The sequence below is a fragment of the Echinops telfairi genome, unplaced genomic scaffold, assembly GCF_000313985.2.
Source record: "Echinops telfairi isolate 266 unplaced genomic scaffold, ASM31398v2 ScPeMD7_7412;HRSCAF=8450, whole genome shotgun sequence".
Classification (NCBI taxonomy): Eukaryota; Metazoa; Chordata; class Mammalia; order Afrosoricida; family Tenrecidae; genus Echinops; species Echinops telfairi.
In genome coordinates this window covers 3431083-3441114 of record NW_022111312.1, presented here as the reverse complement: position 1 = coordinate 3441114, position 10032 = coordinate 3431083, and the positions used below count along the sequence as shown (strand labels likewise).

Sequence of the window (10032 nt, the reverse complement as noted above, 5' to 3'; positions counted from 1 at the left end):
TGGGTCCTGTTCCTGCCCCAATTTTCTGCTTGTCTTTTTTTTTTTTCATTTCTTTTTCTTCCATTGTGTTGTGGATCCTTTCTCCGTTTCCTTTTTCCTTTCCTTTATTCTGTTTCTTTTCTGTTTATACCTTCTCCTCTTTCCCCTCTCTTACTCATTCCTTTCTGGATTCTTTCTTTTCTTTCTCTGCCCTTGTTTCACTTACTGTATTTCTTTCTTTCTCTTTCCTTTTGCTTATCTTGGTTTCCCCCCCTTTATTTTCTATTTTTGATTAAATTATTTTTTTCTGACTGTTGTTTGCCTGCTTTCTTTTGCTTGTATTTTTATTTTTAATTGCTTTCTCTTCTGCCCACCCCGCCTTCCTCCTTCCCTCCCTCCCTCCCTCTCTCTGCCCCCTCTAGTCCCAGGCAGGCGAAAGCAACCATGCATTGAGCCCAGCCACACAGTACCTCCTATACCACACCTACCGGGAAAGGTCCCTATCCACTCCTGTACCACCTGAATATTCAAAAATCGCCCCAAACATGAGCCAAACCTGCCCTCAACCGTGCTTATGGACATAAAACAGAACTGTGCACACACTCATCCTCTGCATTACACCCTCCAAGTGACAGGCTGGTGAGTGGCTAAGGTCTCACCAACATGCAATGGTCAATTAAATACAAACACAACATCGTGATGTCGAGGAGACACCAATCTACATTCACACAAAACAACAAGACAGAGTGGCTCGAACAAATTACCCAAAAGCAGAGGCAGGAGACCTTTCTTAGGGAGAAAAGACATTGGAACTCAAAAGAATGGTTTGTGAACTCCTTCAAGGAATTGGGAGAAAGAGCAAGTAAGCTGCAGATGAGAGCAAGAAAGACCCAGACAGACAGACACACACACACACACACACACACACACAGGCTTTAGACGAATTCAAGGAAACCGTATAAGAACAAACTGACAAACAAAAAAAGCACAAATCATACAAAGGCAGCAAGGAGAAATCAGAATATTAATGCTAAGATTTCAGAAATGGACAATGCACCGAGAGAGCACAGGCAGAGTTGAAGGAACGAAGACAAATCTCTCACTATTAATCTGCTGGTGGAACGATCAGAAATGAAACAACAGCAATACAATTTTTTTTTAAACCTAATGAAAGCCTAGAGATTATGTGGGGCACCATCCAAAGGAATCACTTAAGTGTGACTGGGATTCCAGAACAGGGAGAAACAGCCAAAGCACAGAGAACATTTCTGAAGAGTTGTTGGAAGAAAACTCTAAGATCACGAACGATGAAAAGCTAGGTGTTCAGGAGATGGATGAACCCAAACAGGGTGGGTTGCAAAAGGAAATCAGCAAGACTTATCATAATCAAACTTCCCAAACCCAAAGACAAGGGAAGAGTCCCGAGGGCAGCTCAGAAAAGCAACACGCTAGCTACGAAGGGGAACCAATGGGGCTGGGTTCCGATTTCTCAGCAGATGTTGCGCAGGGAGGAGGGCAATGGGATGACATATATAAAACTGAGGGGTGGGGTTGAGGTGGGAGAGCCAATCAAGAGTCACATAGCCCACCAAGTTTCCCCTCAACTATGTTGGTGGAATTAGGCTACCTCCAGATCAACAGAAGCTAAAGGAATTTGTACAAACCAGACAAAACGTACAAGAAAGACCCAGGGGAGTCCCTTGGACAGAGAGCCAACAACCCGTGATGAACATACATGACACCCCCGCCCTGAAGTCTACCCACATATACAAGTGCCCAAGCTAAAACAAACCTACAAGACTGAAAATAGGGAGCCAGAGTTATCGATATGTAATGAAGACTATTACCAAGTACATAGAGGGAATAGTGTCACTACAGAGGTTTCAAATGGAGAGGAAGCCAAAGAGATTTCAAAACAGAATACACTGTTTTCCAGTGGGGAAGGAATACATTACAGGGTAATCTCAAGCAAACAAGCAAACAACTGAATAAACCTCACCCAAGTAAAAAAGAGGAGAGTCGTTAAGATTTAGTAAACCTTAAAACAACAGCAGTGAAGAAGGAAAGAAAGGTCTACGAGCAGAAAATGATGTTGAATAAAGAAACCGGCAGTCCCTGCCCCCAACACACGCTCACACCCACTCAAAATGATAGCAATACATTTATACTGATCAATAAGGACACCGAAGTAATCGACAGGTATAATCCACTCCGCTGAACGGATTATATGTATCCGTCGAGAGACAGGCAGGAGCAGAATGGATAAGAAAACAGGAACTACCCATATGCCGTGTACAAGAGACACACCTTAGACACAAAGACAAAAAGAGACTGAAAATCAAAGGGTGGAGAAAACACTGCTCAAGTGAAGGGCCATAGTGAACGTACTATTATTTCGTGGAGTGACCAGTGGAGAGACAGTACTCCCTCCTGTATGTTGCTATATAGAATCCCACTGTGTGGAGGATGGACCATTTTAGGTTAGGTGAACTTTTCCACGTGGGTGACACACACTGAAACCATTTTTTTTTTAACTTAAAACAATATGGTCGCTGATGTGGAGGACACGCTTGGTACGGTCCATCTGAACAGCGGCGTGCGTGGCTCGTAGAAACGGACCACACAGCAGACCAACGCACACAGCCTTTGACCCAGAACGACTCTTTGATTTCCGTCCGGAGGAAATAGGCACACGAGCGCAGGAAGTGTGGAAGCAATGTGCTGCAATCCGCTCGTCTGCAGAGAAAGGTGGAAATGGATCTGAGTCTCTTGGGGAACTGGCTGCAGAAACTGGTACACATGGATGTCCAATGGGACCCCAGGACAAACAAGCATCTCATCCTTGTTTTGTTTTGTTTTTTGAGATTCATAATTACGGAGGTGGAGTCTAAAATCATAGAATTCAGTCTTGGCGAGGGAAGGAAAGGGCCAAGGGCTGAGAAGTTACAACTTGTATCGACAGGGCTTGATTGTAACTGAAGCAGATCAAGCAGAATCGGATGAGTTTTAAAAGGTTTTTAAAAATGAATATTGGGCTCATGGGTGTTGGTTAAATTGTGCACTTTTCTGTATATTCCTAATACTTTATACCAATACTATACATTTTTTTTGAATGGATGGATCCATTCTGTACACATCCTGCAGCAGTTACAAATCAGATGGAAAGGTCCTCTCACGGCTCAAAGTCCCCCCACCCACCCCCATCCCGCCCGGTACCTGAGGGTCTTCCGCTGCATGTCCTCCTCAGTGATGCCGTGATAGACGAGGGTCTCATTCCAGACGGGGTTCCGCGTGTTCCGCAGGGTTTTCGTGCGCAGCTTGTTGGACTACAGCCCAGAAAGAAGGACAGACAGACGCCTGCGTCAACAGGGTGCCGGCAGAGAGCCCGGCCTTTGGGCTGAGTTAGGAGGCAGGAGTGGCTCCCCTGGACTGTCCAGGGGCTCAGGTGATCCAACTGCATCTTCTAGGGACAGGGACCTCTCAGGTGAAGGCTACAGAGAAATGGAATAAGGTTCAACTCTGACCTTTCCCCCCACCCCCTCCCCTCTCTGGTTCCTGTCCTGGAACGGAACATAAAGAGGAGAAATCCAAGACAGCTTCTTGTGAAAAGAACTGTTTGTAGACCATAAGAGCCCTGGTGGCCTGGCATCAGCCTGAAGCTACCTGGCCTCGAGTCTGAGAGCTGAGCAGGTGAAAGCCAAGCCTGGACAGGTACCCGCAGCTCGTGCGTCAATCCTGCCAGCCAGCAGCCCCTCGAGGGGATGCGGCCGAGGTGTCTAACAGGATCTCCTGGGTGGAATCTTTCAGGAGGCAAACTGCTACATCTTCATCCTGCAAGGCAGCTCTTGTCTCCTCACACCCATCCCACTGTGCCACCAGGGGATGCTTCTAGGAGGGACCAGACGCCAGCGTTTTCTACGAAGCTGAAAACGAGCCCCAGAGGGTCCAAGTACAACCTGTCCCAACTGAGTGTAGAGACCAAAAGATTATTAAAAGGACAGGCAAGGAAGAAAAGGCCTTGTTGGGAAGGATGAAGGACCAAAAGAACTGAACAGAAGGAGTGGAAAGGGCCGCTCAAGAGACAGCGAGGATGGCAATGAAATACGTGAAGATCCGGAGTTTGAAAACCCCCAGGGAGAAGCATGCTACGGATTCTTCATGCGGAAAGAACAGAAGCAGACATAGCCGAGTCTCGAGTTTCAATCTCTTAGGATTCGGAGGCCCACTGAGGGAGCTCTGGGGAGAGGAGCAGGTTCCCTGGTGAGCTGCTAACCACGAGGCCAGAGGTTCAAACCCAGGCGAAAGATGAGGCTGTCTACTCTTGTAACGTTTGAAAGTCTCATCAACTCATAGGGGGACGTTCTCCTCCGTCCTATGGGGTCACTATGAGTCAGAAGATGAGGCTGTCTACTCTTGTAACGTTTGAAAGTCTCATCAACTCATAGGGGGAAGTTCTCCTCCGTCCTATGGGGTCACTATGAGTCAGAATCGACCCAATGGCCATGAGCTTGTTCTGGGGGGTGGGGGTGGGGGTGGGGTGGAGCCCTGGTGGTGCTGTTGGCTGAGGGGTGGACTGCTAGCGACTTGGTCAGCAGTTCAAACCCATCCGCTGGTCAGAGGGAGAAAGTTAAGATAAGGCTCCCTGCCCCATCCCCAGAAACCCTAGATCAGGGTTGCTATACATCGGAATCAAATTGATGGCAGTAGGTGAGTATGGGCGACATATTGAATGACCCAAGAAGCATCAAAAAGACGAGGGAAGGAAGACAGAGTCCCAGTGCCAAAAAGAATCAATCAATGCCCAACCATCTCAACAGGTAACCTCTGATCAAGAACCAATAGTACTGAAGGAAGAAGTCCAAGCTGCACTGAAGGCATTCGTGAAAAGCAAGGCTCTGGGAATTGACAGACGACTCGCTGGAATGTTCCACCAAAGCCCTGCAGCGCTAGAGGCCCGCTCTCTTCCACCCCGAGCCGTTGGGAAGACAGCGACTTGGCCAACCAACTGTCTTTGGGCCCACTGCAAACGGAGCCCTCACGGAATGTGTAGTTATTGAACCGGATCATTCATATTGGATGTCATTAAGTCTTTGCTGAAGATTCCAAACACAACAAAAGCAGGTGCGGAGGGACATCGATGGGGAGCTGCCAGAAATTCAAGCCAGATTCAGAAGAGGGTGTGGAACAAGGGACATCACTGATGACGTCATCAGATGGATCTTGGCTGACAGCAGACGTCAGAAAGGAGTTATGGTTGTGTTTGACTGACTACGCAAAGGTATCCAACTGGGTGGATCATAACAAACTACGGATAACGTTGGGAAGAATGGGAATTCCAGAACGCTTCGTCACACCCATGCAGAACCTGTGTATGGACCAGGAGGCAGTCCTACAAAGAGAGCAAGGGAATGCCGCCTGGTTTCAGAGCAGGAAAGGTGTGTGGCAGGGTTGTATCCTTTTACCATTTCATTCAATCTGGATGCAGAGCAAATAATCCGAGAGCCTGGCTCCCATGAAGAAGAATGTGCAGTCAGGATTGGAAGAAGGCAGAGTATCCGCCTGCGATACACAGAGGACACAGCCTCAAGTGAGCCACTTGCTGATTAAGATCAAAGACAAGAGCCTTCAGCATGGATTCCACAGGATGGATTCCACCTCAGTGTAAAGGAAGCACAAAATCCTCCCAACTGGACCTACAAATAACGTCAGGATCAACAGAGAAAAGAGTGAAGTTGTCAACGATTTCATTTCCCTTGGATCCAAATCAATGTTCACGAGAACAATAGTCCAGAAATCAAAGATGCATTGCACTGGGGAAATCTGCTGCCAATGGCCTGTTGAAAGTGTTCAAAAGCAAAGCTGTCACATGGAGCCCAAAGGTGCACGCGACCCAAGCCTTGGACTTTTGCATCCCCTCGCATACGCATGGAAGCTGGACAGTAGCAGGAAAACCGGAGCAGAATCCATGCATTTGAATTACGGTGCTGGGGAGGAATTTTGGATATTCCATGGATTCTCAGAAGAACCAACAGAAGTTGTTTTTGGAAAGCACAGCTAGAACGTTCCATTGAGGAGACAATGGTGAGACTTCGTTTCATGTACTTTACACATGTGACCAGGAGAGACCAGTCCCTGGAGAGGGACATCCTGCTTGGTAAAGTGGTCTGCGCAGTGACCAAGAAGACCATCAATGAGATGGACAGACACGGTGGCTGCAAAAATGGGCTCAAGCGTGCTAACAATTGTGAGGCTGGTGCGGCAGTGGGCAGTGCTTCCTTGTTGAACACGGGGGTCTCTGTGAGACAGAACTGATTGGATGGCATTCAACAACACCCACATATCGAATTCACACAACGGAGACAAAACATTCACCCAGAGAACCAGAGAAATGGGCGCACTTCTGTTACCGGTCATGAGCTCGGGGTAGTGGGTCAACCCACTGAGAGGGAGCTGAGCCCCGTGCTCCCTCCCCGACGTAGAGGAAGGACCAGCAGGGCTGCTGGACGGGAGAGGGCTGGGGGCCACCGGGCACACTTTCTCAGAGGAATGGAAGGTCCTCAGCTCTGGGGAGCCAGTGCAGGTGTTTGAGCAGGTGAGGGGCCTCTCAAAGCACCAGCTTCTCTTGTGCATGCCCAGTTTCGGGCTGAGAAAGTGGACTGATCCCTGGTCTCTAGAGGAAAAGTGTTCCCTGGCCCACCTCGTCTCCCTCACCAGGGCTTACTTAGCCACACTCAGGGAGGCGCGAAGGCAGCAGTTCTCAACCTGTGGGTAGAGACCCCTTTGGGGGTTGAACAACCCTTTCACAGGGGTCGCCCAATTCATCGCAGTAGCAACATGACAGTGATGAAGTAGCAATTAAAATAATTGTATGGTTGGGGGGTCACCACCACGCGAGGAACCGTCTTAAAGGGCGGCAGCATTGGGAAGGTTGAGAACCACTGCTCTAAGCGTTCATGGAGCTCTTTGAGGCTGCCAGTGAGGTCCTGGGTCCCCTGATGGGCCCACGTGCGCCACCTGGCGAGAGGCTCAGACCAGATGGTAGGTACCTTGCTGGCTCCTGGCAGGAGATGCAGTTTCACGTAGGGATCCGCCAAGCCGTTGGAGTCCATGGGCTTCAGGCCCTGCAGAGGAGGAGGCAGTGGAGATAAGGGTCAGGCACGGCCAGCACTCGTCCTGCCTGTCCTGGCCTATCCCAAGCAAAGAGGACGAAACGCATCCTGGAAGCGGCCTTGGGACCAGGCAGTCCGGGTTCAAAGTCTGGCCTGTTGCCTCCTAGCTGTGTGACTCCAGGCAATTTTCTTAACCTCTCTGAACCTCAGTTGGCCCACCCATCAAATGGGGATGCGGACAGGACCCTCTTCATGAGGGGGTGCTGGGTGAGATCGAGCTGCAAGACCTCTGCAGGGTCTTAGGCATGGGGTAAGCGCTCCATCAAAGTTTGGTTGATATTGCTAGGAGGGGTCGGGGTCTCAGAAGAGTAAGTGGGGGGGGGAGAGGCTGAGCACCCAGAGGCACAGAGGGGTGGAGTCACTCCACCCTCGTCACACAGTGGAGTGAAACGGGCTTTAACCCAGGCCTATGGTTCCTGAGCTCTTGCTTGTTCTTTGATGTGGGCCAGCCCAGGGCCGGGAGTCCTGGTTGGTTACTGAAGCCCCCACAAGGAGAGGCATTTGCCCCCATGGGTGTCTCTCCACCCCTTCAAGAGCCTACATGCAGGCTGATGGCTGCAGCAGCAGCAGGAGCCAGGCGGGCTCTCAGGATGTGAGCATGCCTGCATGCACGCGTGTGTGTGAGTGTGTGCACGCGATGGGAACTTCCTTGTCAGCTTCATCCAGGCTGTCTTAACCCTTCCCAGTTTCCGCAGGAGATGTTATGGACGGGTGTGTCCTGGTTCTGCCCTGGGACCCTGGCTACTTGGGCTCTCTGGAGGTGGCCACTGTTAAGCAAGAGCCCCTGGCGTGGCCCCCGGAGGAAGTCTGTCCCCAGTTCTCCTCACGTCGCCGTCACAGACTGGACCCAGACAAGGCATCATGGGAAAGGCCTGGCGGCCTGAGAGGTCCCCGCTGGGCCCTCACCCACCTTGGCCTTGATGATGGTGCACTGCAGAGAGCTGTTGTCCTGGTCGTAGAGCAGGCTGAACTCCAGGGCACCCAGGGTGGCTGGAGCGGGGAGGCAAGAACCCAGAGAACATTCTCTTAGGTAGCAGACATGCCCAGAGGACTTACTTTGTGGAGCCCCTGGAGGAGAGGAAGGCGTGGGGCGCCCCACCCTGGGAGACCCCACTTCTTTGGGGTCGTCTGCATATCCTGGAGCCTTTGATCAGGTGGCCATTGCCTGGTTCACGACTTCCTGTCCTGCCGGCCTCAGAGTGCAAGGCAGGTCAGGGCGAGGGCTGTGGGCATCCCCGCTGAGTCCCCATTGTGCACAGGAGGAGCGTAGAGAAGTCGCTCCTTTATTTTCTGACGGGATAACGGAGCCTTCCTATCTGTGGCTCCCGCTGCCTGGAATGCTCTCCCTCTAGATCCTCACATGGCTGGCACCTTGTCCTTACCCAACGCTCAGCTTAAATGTCTCCTTTTCAGAGGAGCCCTCTCTGAGGCATTGGAAACAGACACCCTCCCACTCCTTTATGTTGAGCAGGGGAGGTAGTCAGATTCTGTTCACTCAAACCTTTGTCTGCCTACCCCTGAGAACAGTGCTCCCTCCCTCCCTCCCTCCCTCTCTCACTGCCACTGAGGTGATTCCAACTCAGAGGGCAGTGTAGAACAGCTCCTGTGGGTTTCCGAGACCGTAACTCTTTACCGACGTCCAAAGCCTCATCTTTCTCTCATCTACGGAGCGGCTGGTGGTTTCAAATGGCTGACCTCAGGGCTAGCAGCCCAAGGTGTCACCCACGATGCTACAGCAAAGCACCTGCCCAGAGAGCCTGTAAAGGACTGCTGGCCTTCAAGGCCCTTCCATCTAGTGGGTACCCATCAAAGAACTGGCCTGAGTGCTGCCTGTCGGTGTGTTGTATCGTGGGGGCTGGATGTGCGGGACTCGGATGCTGGAGGAAACTATGGCACCAGTATTGGGAATACTAGCAGGGTCACCCCTGGTGAACAGGTTTCCACGGAGTGTCCAGGCTAAGAGCGGACGATGAAGAAGGAATAGGATACGGACAGAATAGCCCAGAACACTGTCAGAGACAGTGCCAGCCGATGAGCCCCTCCGGCTAGAAGGCACCACGTGGAGAGGCAGAGGCAGGGGCTGTGACCAGGGCCTCAAGCTTAGGAGCAATGGTGAGGATGCGGAGGACCCTGCAGGGCTTTTCTCTGTAGGGCACGGGTCCCTGTGAGTCCGAGTCATGTCGAGGGCACCTAACCACCACCACCGTCAGGTCAGACTTGCTCTGGGCAGTTTCAGAGGGCTGTCTCCTGAGCCACCTCGGGGAGGACTTGAACCTCCAATCTCTCGGTTGGCTGCTGAGCACCTTAACTGTTTGCACCACGCAGGGTCTTCCGAGCCCTGATAGGTGTTCACTAAACACGTCTCAAATCCCGAAACGAGGAAGGGAGGGGTGCGGAGCTGAGCATGAAGACAGGCTCGTTATAAATGCTAACGAGTCTACTTAGCTACCAACAGCGCCCGGTGTATACCTAAGGCCGGTGGAAGGGGCAGTGACCAGCTGGTGGCCCAGCAGGAGGGCATGCCCTGAGACTACAGACCCTGACTCCTGGGAAGAGCATGGGGGCAGAGGGTGCAACTGGACCCTGCCCCCAGGTCTGCCCTGATCGGCCACCTCTCCCCAAGCTGGGACCAGCACGTGGACACGTCCCTGTCGAAGCAGGAACAGGAAGTGTAGTAGTTCACAGGGCTGTCATGGGGACAGGATGAGAGGATGCTGGATGCCAGACACAGACCAAAGACTAGGCTGGGTCTGAGCAACCAGTCTCCCCTGGGACGGCCGACCCCATGGGACGGACTCCTCCGGTGTGCTTGGCAGTGTGAAGGCTCACCAGCTCCAGGGGACAAGTTCTCTCTCTCTCTCTCTCTCTCTCTCTCTCTCTCTCT

The 10032-nt window shown here is 51.6% G+C and overlaps 1 protein-coding gene across 1 annotated transcript in view; it reads right to left on the bottom strand.

Annotated features, from left to right (window-relative positions):
• The window catches only part of RPH3A (rabphilin 3A), a 129537-nt gene that overhangs the window by 15921 nt on the left and 103584 nt on the right, over positions 1-10032 (bottom strand). Inside the window, exons 14-16 of the mRNA XM_045296694.1 lie at positions 8059-8138; positions 7026-7100; positions 3196-3305 (exon numbers count right to left, since the gene is read on the bottom strand). Of these exons, the coding sequence (XP_045152629.1) occupies positions 3196-3305; positions 7026-7100; positions 8059-8138 (265 nt within the window). The remainder of the gene's footprint in view (positions 1-3195; positions 3306-7025; positions 7101-8058; positions 8139-10032) is intronic.